General features: G+C 51.4%; 9 protein-coding genes across 9 annotated transcripts; 4 read left to right on the forward strand and 5 right to left on the reverse strand.

Annotated features, from left to right (window-relative positions):
- Positions 1 to 186: 186 nt before the first annotated feature.
- On the reverse strand, positions 187 to 2,999 carry MIND_00825800 (UDENN domain-containing protein; the record flags this gene model as incomplete). The annotated part of the gene is made up of 7 exons (XM_037364928.1): positions 187 to 1,276; positions 1,329 to 1,474; positions 1,526 to 1,864; positions 1,912 to 2,125; positions 2,174 to 2,361; positions 2,415 to 2,513; positions 2,559 to 2,999. 7 exons carry the CDS (start codon positions 2,997 to 2,999, stop codon positions 187 to 189), a joined length of 2,517 nt encoding a protein of 838 aa, XP_037218170.1.
- A 1,095-nt stretch (positions 3,000 to 4,094) lies between these two features.
- Positions 4,095 to 5,238, forward strand: MIND_00825900 (MYND finger domain-like protein; the record flags this gene model as incomplete). The annotated part of the gene is made up of 2 exons (XM_037364929.1): positions 4,095 to 4,457; positions 4,510 to 5,238. The coding sequence occupies 2 exons, from the start codon at positions 4,095 to 4,097 to the stop codon at positions 5,236 to 5,238; spliced, it is 1,092 nt and encodes a 363-aa protein (XP_037218171.1).
- A 156-nt stretch (positions 5,239 to 5,394) lies between these two features.
- Positions 5,395 to 6,559, forward strand: MIND_00826000 (MYND finger domain-like protein; the record flags this gene model as incomplete). Its single annotated transcript, XM_037364930.1, has 3 exons — positions 5,395 to 5,566; positions 5,610 to 5,896; positions 5,945 to 6,559. The coding sequence occupies 3 exons, from the start codon at positions 5,395 to 5,397 to the stop codon at positions 6,557 to 6,559; spliced, it is 1,074 nt and encodes a 357-aa protein (XP_037218172.1).
- A 42-nt stretch (positions 6,560 to 6,601) lies between these two features.
- On the reverse strand, positions 6,602 to 7,705 carry MIND_00826100 (Glucoamylase; the record flags this gene model as incomplete). Its single annotated transcript, XM_037364931.1, has 6 exons — positions 6,602 to 6,750; positions 6,795 to 6,890; positions 6,936 to 7,130; positions 7,177 to 7,222; positions 7,268 to 7,498; positions 7,556 to 7,705. 6 exons carry the CDS (start codon positions 7,703 to 7,705, stop codon positions 6,602 to 6,604), a joined length of 867 nt encoding a protein of 288 aa, XP_037218173.1.
- Positions 7,706 to 9,627: 1,922 nt separating this feature from the next.
- MIND_00826200 (uncharacterized protein) lies at positions 9,628 to 10,879 on the reverse strand (the record flags this gene model as incomplete). The annotated part of the gene is made up of 4 exons (XM_037364932.1): positions 9,628 to 9,896; positions 9,945 to 10,249; positions 10,302 to 10,528; positions 10,574 to 10,879. 4 exons carry the CDS (start codon positions 10,877 to 10,879, stop codon positions 9,628 to 9,630), a joined length of 1,107 nt encoding a protein of 368 aa, XP_037218174.1.
- Positions 10,880 to 11,154: 275 nt separating this feature from the next.
- On the forward strand, positions 11,155 to 13,363 carry MIND_00826300 (uncharacterized protein; the record flags this gene model as incomplete). Its single annotated transcript, XM_037364933.1, has 3 exons — positions 11,155 to 12,560; positions 12,609 to 12,713; positions 12,766 to 13,363. 3 exons carry the CDS (start codon positions 11,155 to 11,157, stop codon positions 13,361 to 13,363), a joined length of 2,109 nt encoding a protein of 702 aa, XP_037218175.1.
- Positions 13,364 to 13,635: 272 nt separating this feature from the next.
- Positions 13,636 to 15,408, reverse strand: MIND_00826400 (SWI/SNF chromatin remodeling complex; the record flags this gene model as incomplete). The annotated part of the gene is made up of 3 exons (XM_037364934.1): positions 14,519 to 15,408; positions 14,151 to 14,466; positions 13,636 to 14,100 (listed from the first exon to the last, which is right to left on the reverse strand). The coding sequence occupies exons 1-3, from the start codon at positions 15,376 to 15,378 to the stop codon at positions 13,636 to 13,638; spliced, it is 1,641 nt and encodes a 546-aa protein (XP_037218176.1). The 5' UTR covers positions 15,379 to 15,408.
- A 96-nt stretch (positions 15,409 to 15,504) lies between these two features.
- MIND_00826500 (Epimerase domain-containing protein) lies at positions 15,505 to 16,828 on the reverse strand (the record flags this gene model as incomplete). The annotated part of the gene is made up of 7 exons (XM_037364935.1): positions 15,505 to 15,840; positions 15,872 to 16,029; positions 16,080 to 16,211; positions 16,259 to 16,557; positions 16,609 to 16,682; positions 16,741 to 16,752; positions 16,805 to 16,828. The coding sequence occupies 7 exons, from the start codon at positions 16,826 to 16,828 to the stop codon at positions 15,505 to 15,507; spliced, it is 1,035 nt and encodes a 344-aa protein (XP_037218177.1).
- A 1,459-nt stretch (positions 16,829 to 18,287) lies between these two features.
- On the forward strand, positions 18,288 to 19,261 carry MIND_00826600 (uncharacterized protein; the record flags this gene model as incomplete). The annotated part of the gene is made up of 4 exons (XM_037364936.1): positions 18,288 to 18,561; positions 18,609 to 18,706; positions 18,759 to 19,176; positions 19,236 to 19,261. 4 exons carry the CDS (start codon positions 18,288 to 18,290, stop codon positions 19,259 to 19,261), a joined length of 816 nt encoding a protein of 271 aa, XP_037218178.1.
- Between the last annotated feature and the right edge of the window lie 657 nt (positions 19,262 to 19,918).

Genomic DNA, 19,918 nt, shown 5'->3' on the forward strand with positions numbered 1-19,918 from the left:
GCCATTATGGAACAAAATTCCTCAATTCTACGCAAAATAGCTGTATCGTAAGAAAGTACTTGTCGCCTGCAACAACCCATCAAAAAACCATGCGACATAAGGATAACATGCACGCAAGCACAGCGCTCGCAAGCACAGCACTCGCAAATAAATACCAACATGCATGGACAATGCTTCAAGTCATGATCATAAAACCACAGCAACAGTCGGCTCGTCATCCTCATCTTTCTCAATACCACTTTTCGCTACTGGCTCCTCAATGGGGACAGTCTCGGCGACAACAAAAGTCGATTCTTCCTCCGGTGGCGGTGGTACTGGAATGGCGATGGTGGCAGGAGGCACAACCAGCGACTCTGCAGCTTTCGGTGTCAGCAATGACAACGAGCGCATTTGGGTCGGTGAAGTATTCGTCGGTGTCGCATTCAACGTGGCTGACGAGATAGGCATGGCAGTCTTGGGTGCAAGATCTAAAGGTGTTGGAGGGAAGACACTTGGCGAAGCGATGGCAGAGGGAGAAAAGCGGCCCAAGAATGACGGAGCAGTTGCGTGAGGGCTATCGGCCGGGATAGGCGGGGGAGTGGTCACAATTGGAGGTGGCATCTCCGCACTGTCTCGTTTCCCAAAGTTGGATAGTTTCGAAGAGAAAAAAGAGCCCCAAGTAGATTTTGGTGGCGGTGATGGCGTGGGTCCGCTGTTATCAATTGTTGACGAACGTGCTAGCAGTAACGGACGAGCAGTCTGTGGCGGAAGATCTTCCTTCTTGACCGGAGGAGGTGTTTCAATTGGCGTGCTCGCTCGTTTGACAGCATCACTGGCGGCAATAGATATCGACTCCCTTTGGGTGTTCCAGCGTTCCTTAACCCCTTGGAAGGCGTTGAACAAGTTTGTGGACCCAGCACTAATCGTTCTGGCCATGGCTTCGCGAGCAGGTGCCAATTGCTGTTCAATCTTCAACTCCTGGATGCCCTCCGACAAACGAAGTCCAATATCCGCCACGACTGAGGGTTTCTCGTTACAAGGATGACGCGGTTCCACAATGTCGAAAAGACATGGGTCGGTCGTCCGCTCAAAAACTTCGTATGCGTTCGTATGTTTGAACTCAGAAATCCACAACGGATTGAAGTCTTCTGCAGAGTTTGCGTCGTTTCCTGTTCCGCTCAACACGCCATTTCCTTGTCCCTTGGCGACGAAGTCCCGGTACCGCACGGTGGACAACGCGGCTGAAATGTATTCCTCGAATTTGGTTCGGAGATAGTCGTCGCTGCCCTTGAATCTACTTCCACAATGCAGTCAGAGAGAGATGTTGTTTGTCATAATGCTTGACATACGTCATGTTTAATGGCCGACCCTCTTCGTCGTTCCAGCCCTCATTCACATCCTTCACTATGTCGTCCATCCACTTGCGGTCTGCTGGCGTCAGTGCGATGAGCCGCTCGAGCTTCGGATCCCTGAACTCGAGATTGCCCGTTTCCGTCTACCGCCAATCAGAGTCTTGGGCAAATCAATTTGAAAAACAAACGCTCACATGGACAAACAGCTCAATCTCTTTCCGCTGCGTAACAATCGAGTTGGTACTCCCGCACAGCCAGCTCTTGGTCTCCGCGGCGACATCGAGCTGTTGAAGCGGCAGATAAGGCTGGAAAAAAGCGTCCTTGCCAAATATGTCTAGCGGAAGACCTGTATACGCCATCATACTCTTGCGGTCGGACGTTCGCAGTGTTGTGGGCTGCGACAGTGTTGGCGCACGGGCAGCGAGCGGGGGAGAGCCACAGTCATCAAGGGTTTGGAGAAGTCCCGGAAGGAGCGACACCAAGGAATATTGGTAGGTACATAACCGCTCGACTGGGTGTCCGTAAAACATAATCTATACCAAGCTCAGGCAATGAAAAGAATACGTAACGTCAGACGCACCCTTCTTTGCAGCATGAGTGCCTTAACCAAAACAAGAGTTCGTTGTCGGAAAGTGTGGACGAGTTCGCGGAGGTTGGTGCCAATGTAGAGCCCGCTCTCCGTGAGCTGGCTGCGGACGGACCCCTCGAGCGAGTTAGCGAAGTCATCTAGAATTCCGAGGTCGCTAAAGTCTCGTTGATTGAACAACGCGGTCGTAACCACGCCCAGTTTGTCGCTGTAATACGAGTCACACTTTGAGCAACGGTAGAACACGTCAACGGACCGTATGGGCCCGAAAATGGGTTTGGAGGCGAGAACGACAACGGCCTTCTGGACTGTCGAGCGTGTCACATCGGGCATCTTGGCAAGCAGCGCTGACGAGGCGATTTGTTGGTTGCATGAGATGCCAAAGATGGTTGTCGGCTTGGGACCACTGGGAACGAGGTGGAAGTATGAGTAGTCCTCAGCGCTCTGTAGACAGATTACTCATGGCAGATAGATAGCAGTTGCCAATTGAGACATACCAGGTGGGCTCCGTCTGGAAGAGCCAGGAAGGGAAGAATCTTGGACACCTCGTCGTCGTCGAGTATCTCGCCCTTTGACCACTCTATTTTCGGACCGACCTGAGAGGAATGAGCGGAGAATGTGTGTCAGAAATGAGTGCTCACAATGTGGTTGAAATCGACTAGAGCAATACCAAGAATGAGAGGAATGTCGCTGGGGAGAACGATCATCGACTCCGGCCTAGCCTTTCGCGACGAGCCCGAGGCCACAGATGCTATTGAGGCGGTATCGTCACGCGGCGGGGAAGGCGGGTATGTTGGAACGTCCTTTGGCTCGTCAATGACTGACGGTGCAACCGACGTGTTGGGGCTCTCTAATGGGACGTCATGGGTATACATGCTCGCGTCATCCGGCTCAGAGCTGAGGTCGGTGTCGAGCGTATATGGATGCGATGCTCGATTCGAAAGTGAATTCCGTGGCGAGACCGCGGGTGATGAAAGGGAAATGGAGCGTTGGGAAGCTGTGTCCGCATCGTCATCCTCGGTGGTGGCAAGCATGGAATGAACGTCGGGAACGGGTTGGGCGGCGTCAGCGTCGAGGGACATTATTGGAGGGACTCCGAGGAAGTGACAAGCGGTAAGCAGACTTTTCTTGATCAGCCAGATCAATCAGAGGCCGGCGGTTGCCAAGGTACACCATAAAAAGTTGAAAACACGGGAAATATGTATTTACGCAGGAAGTTCAACTAGGCACAAACTTCGCTCTGGACCCTCTCACTGCACTGCGACCGGTCATTGTTCATACTAAACGATGTGTAGGTGTGTTCTGGATCATGAATCTGTTCGCAACCTTTCGTTCAAAGTGATTGGCAAGAAAAAAGAGTCGGTTGCAAGTCGAAGCAATTCTCTTTGCAGTTACTTACTTCCCTACCAGTGACTGGCCGCTTTTGAACTGAGCACAATAGATAGATATAATTCTGTCGAAAAAGTTGCGAAAACGAAACGACGCTGTCGCGATGACTGGAAAGCGGTCGACATGGCCAATATATTAGTCGTAGACTGAAGCAGGACGATATTCTGTTGCCAGAGAAGTCGATGGAGCAAGTACATTGGATGACCAAAGACTGTAAAGCTTCCCAAAAGGCAAAGCCCAGCATGAAGATATCAGATATGAATTCGCTTCATCCAGTGTCGTGCTCGATGTCAAGACTCAATTAGATATGATTGAGGAACTCTGACCCAGCTCGTACCCTATGGGGTTGTAAAAACGCAGTTGGTGAGAAACAACACAAATGTGATGATACGGCCAGGTGATACATCTTGTTCCAACATAGCGAGCATGCCGTCAGTTTGGGAAGGAGCTAAGAGCGAGCACTTGAAATGGATTTCGGAAAGGCATCCGGTATGTAGTTGTCCCCAGAGCGGGGAACGTAGTTTGTTGGGGAGTTCCTTGCCATTGTTGTCGACAAGAACGTCAGATTGCGCATCTTGATGTTATAACGCCCGAAGAAAGAAGCAGTCAACCCATACTATAGATCTAGAGTGTCCAGCTGTACAAACGATCGCTGAATAGATATGCCGAAGCTGTTGAGGGGGGTTCGGACATGGGAGTCAAACACAAGGCACCGGTTGCCTGAAATGGGAAGACTAAACAACGCGACTTGCTTTGAACCACCACTACGATCGCGGTCTCACCTAGCCATGCCTCCCCGCCCACATTACTACTCGCTCTTCGCACCACCACGGCTGTCGCTGTCTGAGCTGGTGCAAACTACCTTGTCTCACGACTCAACGGATCTCCTCATCGACCGTTGGCTGGAACACCGGGGATATGGGCATGGAGATGTTTACTACGAGTGGTTCAGAGATGCGAGGGAGAGAAAGCAGACTGGCCATGATCAGCAGAGTATTGTGTGGAATAAGGGCGACTTTGTGCCTGAGAACATCTTCTGTCGGACAGTGGACACTGGCCGTCTCATCCCCCTCGATCGAACTTGGACTACCCATCTCTTTCACCATCGTTCTATGCAGGAGCGTAATGGAATGCCCATTGTCTTCACCATGGTGAGTTTGTTGTTCTTTGTGTGATACGGCCAAGACTAACAGCATCACAAAGCTCCCAGAACTCATGCTTCTTCGGGGAATGCACGATGCTGGCTGCGACGAAATATACATCATCGTCACCGATCTCAAGCGCCAGGAAATGGACGACGTAACCGCCTTCTTCAAGCTCATTTGTCGAAACACCTTTGGCCGGACTTGCAAGCCCAGTATAGAGCAACAGATCCAATACGAGCACATGCGAATATCCCACACCCTCGCCCGCCAACGACGAACCCCGTGCTTCCCACAGATTGACCTCACCTTCCGAGCCCTCCTTTACGAGAAGCGCCCACGGTTTATCATCTTGTTCTCCAACCAACCCACGTCTTATTCCCAGATCATCTTCACCCACCGCTCCTATGTCCCCAGTGCAGACCTTTTCTTTGACTATCCCACGGGCTGTCTCAACCCCTGCTGCACTGACGACTGTGAGATCATTCGTTTCCCCAGACGGGGTGTCGAAAACGCTCAGGTCCTTGACATCAAACGAGGGGGACGGTACGGCAAGCGGGTCAAACGCAAGCAGATGTGTAATTGGATCGATTGTGACGTCTCGTTCGATTCAGATGGTTATGCGTTGGAGAAACGACTACCAGACGGGAGTACAGAAGGGTCGGAGAGCAGTGTCGAGGCCAAGGTGGTAACCAAGATGTGCAGCAAATGCCGTTTGGTCAAATACTGCTCCTTGGACCACCAGCGGAAGGACTGGGAGGAGCATAAACGCGTTTGTGCGAAAGGCTAAAGGACTTTTTCGACGATACTATGTACAATCGCTCGCTCTTGGTGATATGTTGTTGTAACCTTTACCAGTCAATTGTCTTGGTTTGATCCCTGCAACGACTTGATCCTCTACACCCATGTTTCGAATCGGAACAAGCTTTTCTTGCTCTTCGCCACGATGGACTGCATTGACGTCTGCTACAAGACTGTCGGCTCCCACCCAATCTACCTCAACGTCTACCCTCCCAAAGACCTGATCCCCGGTCAACGGTTACCAGCGCTCATCTACTTCCACGGTGGCGGCCTCACGGTCGGAACTAGGACAAGCTGGTTCCCCACCTGGCTAACCAGTTCGTTTTCTCCAGTCTTGCATCATCTTCTAACAACAAACAGCAAGACTGGCCGCATCGGGCATCGTTTTTATCTCGGCTGCCTATCGGCTCTTTCCTCAGGCGACCCTGCACGACATTGGCGATGACGTCAAAGACATCTTCACATTCTTGTCCAAGAAGGACTTATCATTCAGAGCAGAGAGTGGGCAGTTGTTTGGAGTTGATGCAGAGCGGATTGGTGTCGCTGGGACTAGCGCAGGCGGGACTTGCGCCTATCTCGCCGCAATCCACGCCGTTCCAAGGCCAAAAGCCGTGTTGGGGATATACGCGATGTTGGGCAACGCTTTCGTGCGTAGCTTTTCCCCCCGTTTCTCTTTATCCAACTCAACTTTCCAGTCTGCCCATGTCCTCACTCCCAAAACCGCAATATTTTCGCGTGGACGCGAGCTGCTCGATCCTGCCAAATTCGCCCACCTCCTCTACCCAGGCTATCTCTCCGACACGACAATAACCACTGAATCCGAATTGGCCTACCTCCCCGCGGACTCCCCCACTCCCGGTTGGCCCGCCAACCCCCGCATGCCGCTCTCCCGCTTGTATCAACAGCTTGGCACAATGCTCGACTACTGCACCGGCCTCCACAGCCCCAGCCTCTCTGCATCTCTCCGGCCGCTCCTCGCAGAGTACCCGGCAGAATCCGACGCGCTTGCGCTCCACGACGCGGTTTTGGCCTCTGGACTCGTCCCCGGCGACCAACACGTGATCATACCCCAGTTCAACATTTCGCGCGACTTCCCCCCGACATATTTGTGGCATGGCGCGCTGGACACCGCCGTTCCGTGTGCCGAATCACGCGTCATGGGTGCGCTGCTGGAGCGGGCCGGTGTCCCAGTCACGCTCCGTGTTGTCGAAGGGGTCGACCACTCGTTTGACTATGTGCCAGACGCGGAGGAGCGGTATGGGCACTATTTTGACGAGATGGTGCAGTTTTTGAAGACAAATCTGGGTTAAGCAATGTGGTATAGACATGTATATTCTGTTTGGGACCCAACCTTACCGCCATTGGTCGTTCCTGACCAATGTACCGCTCTTCGGCGACATGAACTCGTTGTTCGGGTCAGATTCCCAGGACTCAAATACCCCGTTGACCTTGCGTATGTACTTGTACTGAATGTCTGTCGATGCAGGGACATTGATCGTAACTGGACGAAATCAGACATGAACCAAAATACCACCAGGCACCTACTGCTCCAAGTGGGATAGTTGACCGACGAAAGCAGAGCCGCGGTATCCGTTTCCCAGTTCTGCAGTCCATCGGTGTTCCCCGTGATATAGATGTTTTCTGTAGGCTATCAACCGACATCGAGAAAACGCATAAAATGCTAACCTCCAAAAAAAGTCGTCGCAACAACGTTGAATGTCACCGCGACCCATGCGGGCTGAGTTCCGGGGCTTGTTTGGCACGATGGAGGAACCGTGAGCCCAGAGGCGCCCCAACTAGCAGGTCTTGTCCCAGCACGGGCTGAAAACGCGGACAGGACAGAGGCATACGACCATGTCAGGTCTGATGCAGAAACTGGTGCTGCTCTGACTTAAACAAACGTTCTCCAAGGCAAGAATATACGCACACCCATTGCTCTTGCTATATTGTTCCGACAGTCCGCCCCCGCTCGGCTGACGAAGTATCAGCAACTTGACTACCAAGCAGACACAACACACCGTATATCTGGCAATGACATTAATGAATCCATCAGCGAACGATTTGACGGCGCTAGTCAGAGTTGCATAGGTAGTCGTAGTCGAGGCAAAAGTTCCGGTATTCGCGGTCGGCATGAACTGCTGGAAGAACGCGAGTGAGGTTGTCGTGATGCTGAGCGAGCCTTGCGCTTGCCACACGATGAGTGCGTCATAGAGTTGCTCTGCGACTGCGGCCGTGGTAAGATACCATGGCTGATTTAGTGACCAAGTTGATTTAAGGTTGTTGGAAGCTGAAATGATAAAACGTACTAACGTTTCCACCCATGTAGAAGTCTTCTGGGTACCGACCAGTCGCAACAGCAGCGTGGGATGCAAGACCACTATTGATCGTATAGATGGGTCTGAATGAATCGATGTAGCCTCTTGGGTGGTCCGTGACGGACCACCCAAGAGGAGCATTGCTCCAAAGCGAGTAGCGCGGCTGACGACGCTGGTTGGTCACCCTACCGGAGCAATGCGGAACGAAAAGATAAGAAGAGAGAAATATAATGTGTTGTACTACATCTGGTGAACTGGACGGTGTGGTGAAAAGCTTCAATGTCAGATGTGCAGGCTCGGGAACCGGGAGGTAGGTTTGCGATCTGTGATGATCTGGTGAGCAAATTTTCTTCTTGCTTCTTATATATAGTGTTGTAGGCGAGATCTTCGTGCGATGTAATGCGAAACAACATATTTCGTGCTCGAAGGCTATGTCGGCGACTTCGTGCTCAAAGGCTAGGTCGGCGACTTCGTGCTCAAAAGCTAGGTCGGCGACTTCGTGCTCAAAAGCTAGGCTGACGTCTTCGTGCGCTAAGCGCTAAGCTGACGTTTGTGTCCGGGTACCCATCAAGAAGAAAAGAGAAAGGGGAAAGGGAGAAGGAGGAATGGCTTTACACTCACCAGTTCTGCCACTTTCGATGCAAAGTCGAAAGTTATCTTCTTTCCTTGGGATAAACACGGTCTGGGGCGTGGCATTTGGTTTGCGGCACTGCTGGGGAACACTTGTTTGCAATCCTGTTTTTGTAGAGCTCGCGGAATATGTTGTATTCTATCTCCTGGTGTCTGCAGTTAGCTGAAAACATCTCCATCAATCTGGACCAAGACCAGGGCAGCCACTCGTCGATATGGGCGCCGTAGTTGGGCAGTTCAGTTTGAATCCAGTCGATGTGGTCGCAGACGTGTGTTGCAATGGATGTGGGTGGGGGGTTCTTTCCAGCCAAGTAGGTCGCGATGATTTTCAGTGTTTCGAAGCATTACAATAGGTTGCCGAAACCGAGAGGAAAAGCCTCGACGGTTTTGAAGGTGGTATGCAGTCCAATATTCTTCATGAAGGTCTCCGAGTCAAAAGTTTGGGTGAGGCGGTTGCCGAGTTTTGGGTGGTGCACGTTACGGACTGGGACAGAAGAGGGTGCTTTGCTAAACTCGTCGAGGCGGCGCTGAGTCAATGTGAAGAGTGGAGGTGGGGAACCAAGGGACGCAGCCACGATGATAGACTCTGGGATGATGCCATGTCTTGTCCGAAGTCCATCCGCCTTGCCAACGAAAGATCCTTCGAGAGAGGGTGCCGCGGCTTTTGCGTCCGACAATTGTCGTTTGAAATTGGCGACGAGTCGCGCGAAGATCAGTGGGACGGGGCCCTGTTCTTTGAGAGTCTTGTAAAGAGCTTCATCTTCGGCATATTCGTGTATCTCGTCGGACGTGTAGGCAAAGAAAGGCTTAGTGGTGGGCCAACATCTCGCGTCCCTCGCTTGTCATCTTCAGCCTCCTGAGTAGCGTTGCAAGATGTCGTGTTGTGTGCCTCGATGTTGGCATTTTGCATGTTGCGGGTCTTGAGCGGGAGGTTGTAGTTCTCGCGCGGTATGGGTTGCACCAGGAATTGGCTGAAGTTGAAATCTGGTCGGTATGGTGCTACGACGCCGGCGTTGGGCAACTGGGCGCCGTCCGCGTAATATTGGACCATGGTTTATGGGCTCGAAACGCGGCAGAGTGGAAAAGCAAGACGCGTCGAATTTGACGCGTCGCCGTCAGCGCAAACTTGAAGTGAGCGTGACGCAAAAGTCACGATCATGATGCATGGAACTCAGAGATCATAAACATTTGGCCCACTTCACACGCATCGCTCGCTACCTTATCTATCGCTAGCTATAGCTCGGGCCTCGTCATAGCTAGCTGGCAATTATAGTCAGATCCAACACTCTCGAAATTCTTGACTCTTGAGCAAACGTGAAATTTTGGGGTCAATGGATAAGGATACATGCATAAAGTGACGATGGTAGATAGCGAGATGACATGTCGAGGCGGGGCCAGTAAAGATATAGTACAAGGTGAAGATTCAGCCAGTATTATTGGCTATCACTCGAATCAGAGCCCGAGCTGAGCTTTCTTGTGGGGTTTATGGGCATTCGTTTGATTGGCGGAGGTCCATCGGGCACCGGGACGACTTCAGGGTAATCGCTCTCTGGGTTGACCAGTTTGTAACTTCCTTTGTATACCTCAGGCCAAGGGGCATACATTTTAGCCCGTTGCGCAACAAGCGCTAATGCGTTATCGACTCCGGGATGGTGATTGTGGTACTGCGTGTGCCACTCCAAAGCTTCCTGTGCCGGGGTCTCTGTTGAAACTTGAGAAGGACTTGAAGTCAACGATAACACAAGCCTACCAGTATCGTCACGTTCCGCGTAATTGCTGAAATCCAAAAGACACAACAATCCTCCAACTTCCCGACAGCCGACCTGCCTCGAGGGTATGAAAGTCCCGAGCGGGAGGATCGGGAGTTTGCGCTGACAGTAATGGCCAGCCTGGGCTTCCGAAAAGTCTATAACGTAGCATCTCAAGCCCCCATTGGATTTGCGGTTAGCAACATCGAACATGACTTTGGCGAATGGGTCCCTGGTCGGGTCGCCGCCAGGAGCATGGACGACCCCGTAGTCGTGCAGCTGCTCGTAAGTGCGACCAACGAGAATTCTGGACAGACTGGTAAACACTATCTATGGTTGTTTAACACTGATAGGCTCACCGAAGCTCTTCGCTGTCTTCTTTTTGTCGAATCAGGTCCCTGTAAGGAACGCCACACCATTGAACGATAGTGAATAGCACCAGTCCGGCCCAACTCCCCGTGTCCATGAACCACATCCCATAATGTCGGGGTATAATGTGTCCTCTGATAGCTCGGAGATGGTTTGCATGGAATTCCGCATCGCAAACAGCCTTCTCATACATGGCGAAGGATTGCAGTGAGCGGTCCTGGATGTCGTCAGTATAGAGCTAAGTTGATTCGTATGAACATACCTGCGTGGCATGTTGCGCGTTGGGGAGTAGTCGTAGGTAAAAGTGTATGTTCCCGTCAGTGCTTCGCGCCTCAGCATAGATTGGCTCGAACTCGTCATGATCGCGCCCCCACTGACGAACTCTGTCTAGGGTAGTGTGACAGCGCCGACCATCCCCTAAGCGATTCCTGTAGAGCGCTCCAGGTTGAATACTGATTTCGTCGACGTTGGATGGCATTGTTTGGAAGAAACCGGTTTGCCGAGGGAGTTGGAGAGGAATGGCAGGGAAAGACGAGTGGTCCTCAAAAGTCACCTTCAGGGAGCGCATGTGTGGTTCTTTGTGGTTCAAAGGGGGAGTCGCGAGTTATTTAAAAGCAGCTTGACTGTGACATGTCACAGTCGCGTGACCATTGACAAACTGTTGACGCAGATCGATAACGTGCAGAAGGCGCTTTGAACCGGCTCTGAACAAGATGCGACGCTTTGAGCGGCTTGGAACTTGCTCTCAATAGACTTTCAACAGCAGTAAGTACAGTATTGCGCTTGGGACGTGCGACTCTTTATCGGGTGAGTGCTACTCACCTCGAAAAGCTCACGAACTAGATGGCAGCCACCTCTCCACAAACCCTTCCCTCAGAGCCACAAACTCCCTTGGGTGCCCAAGCCTTTCTGCACTTTGACCCCGTTGGACTCCTTGATTTGGGCCTTTTAAACCGCCAAATCGACATTGATGAACCCGACCCCTCTTTTTCTCCCCTCCAATCGTCAACGCCGCCCCACAAAAATGTAGCTAGTACCGCTCTGGAGGCAATGGTCGATCACCTTCCTCCTGCAGAACCCTCCCTATACGATCTTGACTCTCTTGCTGATGCCGATAATCTCTTGGATTTTTTAACGACTCCCCGGCTGATTCAAGCGACGTCCATGATGACGAGCCAGGCTTCACCACGATCTCCTCGCGAGGTTGAACGCAGAGTATCGGAAGACCTCAAACATCTAGTTTATGTGCCTCAACTCCATGCGTGGATTGTGGAGTTCATGTCCCTGCAAGGACACAACGGAGACTTGTCGAGCATCCGACTGTCCCCGGATGATGTGCGACAAATGGGCGCCGGTCCCCTTTGCGCCAATTCAGTTTGGATTGTTCGTTCTGAAGCTGACGTCGAGTATCGGGTTCGAGCAGGACAAGCTCATCCTGTGGTCGAAGCCCTCAAAAAAATTCATCCGGAACTTCCTTCGACTTTTTGTTGTCATAAAGGCGTCGCTGCCGGACTTGGCCCCACCTATGCCTACACTGATCTCCAAATCGGCCTATTTCTGATAGAAATCAAAACCATACTATCCATCGCCGCCCTGTTCATCTCCCAACTCCTGCATCTAGACTTGGAATCGCTACACGAACTTCGTGAAGCCAACCCACACGCGCAGGGTTTCCATTTTGACTTCGAGTACCCGACGGTTGATCACAATATTGACGCTCCCACGCAGCCTGTCGTGCAGATTTGGACACAGCTCTCAAATACCAAGGGTGCCTGTTTTGCGATGGGTTCAAGCGATGACCATGCTTTCTTTGTCGTCAAAGACGCCTTACACCCCAACACACTCTTCATCTCACCGTGCCTCCCTACCTTTCCTTCTTCCGATCCAACCTCAACGAGCAGGCTTGGCGACACTTCAATGTCCGCTGACAAAGCAGTAGAATTTGCTAGCGTCATCATGTTCCATCTTGCACGCCTTGCAAACAGCGAGCAGCTCCGCGACGACTTCTTCGCATTTATGCGATCCAAGTTGAACGAAGGTGACAGTATCATAGATGTTCGACCCGAGAGTGTCGGTAAAGTTGGCGATCCTCGTCCTCCTCCTCGTTGGCAGCCGAACCAGCCGGCCAAACGCGGCAAAGGGAAGGGAAAGACTAAGAAAGCACCGAAACCTACCTGTGGGGTCAAATATTATCTCTCTCGTGATAAACCAACTGCGTCCGCGTCCCACGACAAGGGGAAGGGCAAAGCGTACGTCAATCATGACAAGCATTTTCTCTGTTTTGACTCAGCTTCTAGCAAAGATGAAGCACCCATCAACGAGCAGTCCGACACCAACTCGAACAACATTCTAATGGAGCAAGTCGAAGCTGAGATCGCGGAACTCGCTGGGAAGGAACCAGTGTATGTGCTCTATGTCGACCATCTTCTTGCATTGACCAGATACGTCGTCCAGGAAAGATGAAGGATTTGTGAAAAAGCAACGTGAGAATGATGATGTGGTGGAGCAAGTTGAATCCGAGAGTCCGGGACTCTGGGTTCTATCTCAGGAAGTTGACGATATGCGAAGTTTCGGACCAGGCCCGTCTGGGAGCCTGCAAACTATTAATCATCAAGCTCAGCCCAAAACTGATCTCGCATTACTTGACAACGCGGAGATGGATGTAGAGTCGCCAGCCCCTGTTCCAGGTTCATCGAGGCCGCCCGAACGGACTCGACGCCGCCGCGCTTCCCCAGAGAATGGGTTGACAACAGCACCAACAAATATTGCTTGGCCTGAAAACTTGGAGGCGTCCGGAGATGAAGAACCGCCGGCAAAGCTCAAGTCAAGAGTGCGAAGTTCTAGTCGACTGCAGCAGCAATCACAACAAGCGGGCCCTTCAAATTTGACCCAGCCAGCCGTTGCACCGGACACAGGCTCACAAAAATTGCGGAGATCGCAACGTCAGCATACTCGGAAAGAACCTTCCACTGTCGATGGAGGCAACAGTGGCAGGACGAGGAGCAAGACTGAGACGAGGCGAGCTGCCGGTAAACGTAAAGGGAAATCATGACTGAAACTGTACTTCAATCTAATGAATTTATGACAACCAATTTTCACTGCCTCTCCGTGTAGGATAAATTGGGAGCTCGATGGAACAGAAAATCACAACTACAACCCCTGTCCGAACGCGATCACGTGAACTGCTTGACTGAGGTTACGATACGTATTCGCTGCATTGTTTTCCTTTCTCTTGCATGGATTCTTAAGATAACCGAGCAGAGTGTCTTAGCTAAGGATACAGGTTGTCGCCGCGTACTTACAAAAAAAAACACGATACATGCTTCAGCCGAACCTCGTCCTCCTGCCATATCCAGTCCTGGCACTCTGGAACTTGGATGTCTCTCTCCGCATTCTCCTACTCGCCCTCTCCCTCTCCACTTCTCTCCTCTCCACCTCCTCGGCCGACAGCACCTCGAACCGTGTCCTTAACTCGTCCGCTTCCTGCCAATCCCGCCACACACTCTCAAGCACTTTCGGCCCGCCTTTCGCTCGGCCGACAGAGCCGAGACCAAGACCAGTCTTGTCTCGTACGCCATACCCAGAGTTGTCGACGACACCCCACTCAACACAGTCTTTTTTATGCTTGAGGATCTCCTCGTGAACGGCATGCGAGACTAGTGGAACCGCTTCGCCAGACAGCCCTAGTTCACGACAGAGGGTCGTGGCAAAGGCTTCAGGAGTCAATGGCGAAAGCAGGTCCCACTCGATGTGGTCAACAAGGTGGTGGTTCCCGATCTGAACATCGATCTGTTGCGAGGTTTATTTCTATAATGAAAGCGCAGGATCGTAAGACTGACACTGAGAATGACCCGACATTCCGCCAGATCGTCGCCCTCCGTTTGGTCGAAATCTTCGTTGATGATGTCCAGCCGTGCGATAGCTTCATGCTCTTCTAGCTGGGCTTTTATTTGGTTTGTCACGGTGTCGATAAGCTCGGAAGGCAGCTCAAGGTCCATACAGAATATTTGCGCAAAGGATTCGGGTGATATTAGGTCGTCGTTGATGTCCCATACGAAGCAGTCACGTATTCGGTGCGTTTCTGTCTCAAGTTCGACACGGATGGGAACTGGGGCGAGAGTACGCGAGGCAGCTTTCTCGAGCCAATGTGGAGCACTAGATCAGGGATGAGTTGTTTTCACAGTCAAATAAGATGTTAGCCACACACAGATATGAATGTGCTGTCATCGGTGCATTTCTCGACGAAATAAACCGCGATGGAGGTACCACCCCAAGATAACTCTGGTCAAGTTCTTCCTTTTCGGGTCGCAACAATAACTGAGGTAATGGTGACGCGCTGGGCTGGATCGTTGTAACGCCTGTCGATGGGTTGAACACTGACATTCCAGACGCCACTCCTCGCGTTCTACCCGCCGTTTTTAACCTGCCAGCTGGACGTGGTGCGATAGTGGCCTCGCCATTATCGTTGACGAAATCAGAGTCTTCCGAATCCACACCAGCCCCAGCATCGGGTATGTCGTCTCCCGACCCCGGATCAGCATAGTTGATAGCAACTCCCCCGCGACGTGAGGTACGACTAGTGAGGAGACTAGTCGAGCTGCCTGCTTGGGGTGCTCCGGGAGTGATAATTGGTTGCATGAGTAGAGAAGTTCCCGTCCGCATCCGTGACGAGTAACTGGAATAGTACGCTTGAGTTCGGGTGGGGATTGGGTTCGGTGGAGGATACGACGGTTGGGGTGGAGGTGGTGGCGGTGGTGGCTGGACCTGGACCTGGACTTGTGGTTGGGGAAAGTATGGGAGGTGGAGTGGGTTAATTTGCGCTGGGGTAGATGTCCCCGTTCCTCCTCCTCTAGCTCGTGCCCTGGTTTGTCTTTGGGAAATTTGCGGCGCGGCAGAGCCCGTTCTCGTTGGCGCTGAAGATGTTGTCGATGGGGCCCATGTCAATTTTTGGTACGCAGTCGCGTTAGCTGCTGTGCTTTGGTATATATTTGCATTGGTGACTCCAATTGCCGCGCGTTGCAACTGTTCAAGCAGCTGGGCCGTCATTGGATTCTGAGTATCCGTCATTTTCGACGCGTCTAGGTCAGCGCGAAAGAGGAAAGCGAAATGTCACCGGTCACGTTGGTGACGTCACGCTCAGCAAGCAAATCTTTTCTGCAAATGTAGATTTCATTTTGCAAGCTACGATTAAAATCACATCGGTGGCTGCTTTGGAACTTCAAACTCGTAACCTGCACCCCTCCAATTATTCTCTATTTCGATGAACCGATCGATAGTATCAAGAATGGTTTCCCGCCAGGTCTTGAACGCCGAAATGGGATATCCAAAGAACTCTTCTATCGGCGACAAGTCCACATCGAGCTTATAAGTCGACCAGCGGGGTACAGTCTCAGGATCAGCAAGACGATTGCTAAGTTCTGGACGCTCATCCTGAATATATTTGATGGCATCTCGGAAGTCGGTCTGGTAAGGGGAGACAATCGCAAGACGACGGGGTCGAGTGCCATTGGGCGTGAGGGGGAGAGAGTGCTGCGATGTGGATGCGAGCAACATCACGCACGTCTATTGTTCCGGGAGAATAATGGTAGCTTGTATTGTCCGCGCGAAGGAGCTGATATACGAAACCATTCGCAGAGAAAGATGCGTATGCGCCATTAGGAGTGGGAATGAGCGATTCAAATCCTGGAGCAAGGGGACCAAAAATCCATGGCGGGTTGACTTGACACAATAATGAGAATGGAGATCTTGTGGGACGACAAAACACTTACAGATTGTGATATCCATTTGCGCATGTTCTTTCGCGAACTCGAGGATGGCTTGCTCGCTATATTTTTTTTCGGCGACGTAAAGCTCAATAGCGCTTCCTTTGAGTGCCTCTTCTTTGGTCACAGCAACCCAATCTAGTAGTTCTAAGAATTACCCGCTTTTTGTGTGGAGATTTACTGACCATCTGGGCCAAATTTGTTCTCCGGGAACGACACTGTAGAGCCTGTGACCACGACTCTGGATATTCCAGCCTTATTGGCAGCGCGGAGAATGTTCAAAGACCCATCGATAGCACTTGTAAACGCCGCTTCGCCTTCAACACGGCCAGGGAGTGGGGCTGCGGTGTGGATAATGGCGCCGACGCCAGCCAGTATATCGGTGTAGTCAGCAGTTGCGACATCGGCGATTTCAACAGCTTCAAACGATGGGTATTTAGCAAAAGCTTCTTTGATGGCTGCAACTTTGCGGCCACGAGCGGCTCTATGTTGTGCATTAGCAAGACGATGGTTTCACTGGGGGAGATGGCCATACCCTCTGACTGGGTAGCCTGCTTCGAGGAGTTCGTTGACGACAACAGAGCCGAGATATCCAGAGGCACCAGTGACCTGAGTAGATAAATCAATTGTTGATCTCAGACAGTCACTTGGAGAGACTAGTACTCACAAAAACAAGAGGCTTTTGCAGACATTGGGATGGAAAAGAAAGGAATTTGATGTTCTCTGTGGACGCGAAAGTCGTCTTTTATATGCATTTCTGAGCTAGTTGCGGGAGTCGGGCCGTTGCTGACTGAAGCTTTGGCAGCATGTCAAGGGCAAGTGTTGGTCAGCTTATCCACCCCCTTCGCATAGGACGACAGTCAGCGGAACCTTCCAGCTCTTGCTGGCATTCGTCAAGTGGAATCATGGAGCGTTTGTAGGTTTGGTTTGTAAATTTTCGGGTTTCTGATTTAGAGTAGTTTAGACAAAGTTTAGATCTAGAGTCAACAGATTTTGTCACACGTGACCCTCTTTCTTTTCGTCACACCCGTCCTTTGACCAGCAACATCCCAGTTCTTCCGCCTTCAAGCTTCGAAGTGAGGCCAAGCTTCCAAGGGTTGGGATGGAATGAACATATACCGTAAACTCTCACTCGCCCACGCACCGCAACGACATTGCATGCCAGAATTCTTTGAACTACCACCCCTTCGTGTCATTGACATTCTCCAACTGGTTCCTCTCCACAAACTCGTAGACCTTGCGCCAATCTCGACAAACGTGGACGACCCCTAAACCATCCGTGCCTCTTTCCACATTCATTGGGTCAAGTGTGGTGTCACTAGCGCAGAGAACTGCCTGACGGAGTAGATTGAGGCAATGTCGTGTGTGGTGTCCGGGGTCTCCTTGCACGATAGCGTTGCGGATTCGCTGGAGACAATGCATTTGGTGGAACATTGCGACTCCTGCTCGATCTGTCTGCATCTCTGAAGATTACAATTTGAAAACACTCACCGAATGTTCTTCCTATGTAGCTCCAGTCAGCAAACGTCAAAAATATGGCATTGAAACAGAGCTAACCTTGGGGTCCTAAATGTACAAACCCGTTACTTCGGGGAAACAAGTCGGTCGTTCTCCAGTCGGCATACGCATTCAAGTCGGACAACCCATATCTTTTGCTGTCCTCGACGACAAGATGGAAGGAATGGCGAGTGGGAGCTGATGAGGGTAGTCGTCACCCTTGTAAGCTGGGGCTATCATGAGCAACAAACCAAGCCTCGACCTTCGAACATACTGAACGAACTATCGTCTACCATTGAGGACCCGGAATCTACACTGCATCGCTGCACTCGTTGATGGAGCTGCCATATTGTGGACAAATTGAGAACGAAACTGAAGAATAAGCCTGCCAGGGCGATTTCTAGAGCTCCAAAGGGAATCTTGAAGACAGGTAACTTCATCTCGTCGAGGTACCGAAGGTCTAACATATCCCGAGGTTTATGGCTGGCGCTTCATTCACTCCCGGGATATGCCGGTGGTGCTGCCCGCAACGTCGATATCTGCGGGACTAACTTGAACCTGTCCTTTGATCTCTCCGATATATCAAGGGGTGAAAGCGGCGTCTTGCACATAATAATGTTGATGATCCCCGACAACGGTCCTCCGAGTCTATGATTAGAGCAGAGCATAGCTCTACGTGAATAGCCCCAATACTCCTCCACTCACTCTCGACTACGCATGGCGGAATATACTCCTCTCATGCTCGACGAAGACGTCGACACAAAACGTATTGAGAAGCGAAGCCGTCCTCGTTTGGTCTTTTGTGGCCTCTCCATTACCATGTTGACCGTTCTGCTATCGCTTGCTATCCACATCGACGTGCTGTTCGGCCCCCCTGTGCACCAGCAGACCCTTTTGGGGGCCAAAAATGTGGAAACCCATTTCGAAAATGTAACTCCTTCGCCAAACTTACTACAGGGTCACGAAATTATGCGGAAGAACCGATTCAAATGTGCGTTTTGTATGATCATAACCTACTACTTGCTCATTCTGAGCCAGTTCCTCAAATGGTGTTTCCTGCTTTGTTCATTCGTGTTAGTGCAGAAGAGCCCAACAAGTTCTATCGTCCAAGTAGCTCTGTCGTTCTCAGTCAAACTGTAATTGGTTTTCTTCGCAATTCTCGGCACAGGCTGACTGGAACTTTCGCAGGACTCGATGATATACCGCTGGAAAACGAAGAGCAACTGGCCAACTTGTTACCTCACTGGCTGGGTCTCTCCACGGGCCGAGCTATCGGCAGGAAACAAGAGCTATTCTGCAAGAGGAGACATGACGGCCATCCAAGTGTGGCTTGTCGAAGCCACACGTTCTCCGAATCTAGATCTGTCCAAAAGCGGTGTCTCGTGGAATACTAAACCACATCGCATATCGCTCCTCGGTACGCTCAATTTCACTAGCCATGCCGATCAGGAAGGTCGCAGTTATCTCGACGGACAAGAGCTGAAGCCGCCGACCCCGCGCTTTCCCTGCCTCGGACAGACGGAGATTACAGTCGAGTTGGCATTCGGGGATGATTGTGTTGGGTGCCGGTTGCAGTTCGAGCAGGTATTCTCGATGCCTCCGCTTGGTAAGTTTCTGTTTCCTTCATCGGCTGCCTCGGGGGCTAAATTCTTTGGGTGGCCGTAGGCTTTGAATTGATGCAATTGGCTTGATTCTAAATGGATATGCGGGCCGGCGAAAGGAGTATCGAACTTGATCTTGGGGTTGTGAAAGGAACTAGAGGACGCCGCTGTGAAACATTATTGACTTGAAGCCTATTTTACCAATGCCTCGACGGTGGAGCCACTGCGATGAGGTTCCGAGCCCGAGCCGAACCAAACTTGTTTGTGGTTTCATTTGAGGGAAGATGATCAACGGCGTTTTCATTTGATGCAATTATTTCTCTCTTACTGTTGCGGTCCAGGTTCGCAGCAAAAGGTATAAAAGGGAGGTTTACTTCTACTTGTGTCCCGAACACATTTTTTCATTCCCATCACATCTCACGCAACACTTAACCCAATGCGCTTCGACTGGTGCTTTGCTGCTCTTCTCAGTGGTGCTTGCATCGTTCTTGTCAATGGTGCTCCCGCCAAAGCTGGCAATGGTTGGTGGAATCCTGTTTCCCGGCGCAGATCAACGAGTCTGATAACGTTTACTGTTTATAGCTGCTGCTAAGCGAGCCCCGAAAGGCCCTCTCAACTATGAGGAGCCCTACTCACCCGATGAGATTGAGCGTCGCAATGGACCGATTTTCTACAAGGAGCCCTATGCCGTGGACGAAATGCAGCGCCGTAAAGGAGTCTTGAACTATGAGGAGCCGTACTCTCCGG

Source organism: Mycena indigotica (genome assembly GCF_014461135.1).
Source record: "Mycena indigotica strain 171206Taipei chromosome Unknown Mind.scaff0007, whole genome shotgun sequence".
NCBI lineage: Eukaryota > Fungi > Basidiomycota > Agaricomycetes > Agaricales > Mycenaceae > Mycena > Mycena indigotica.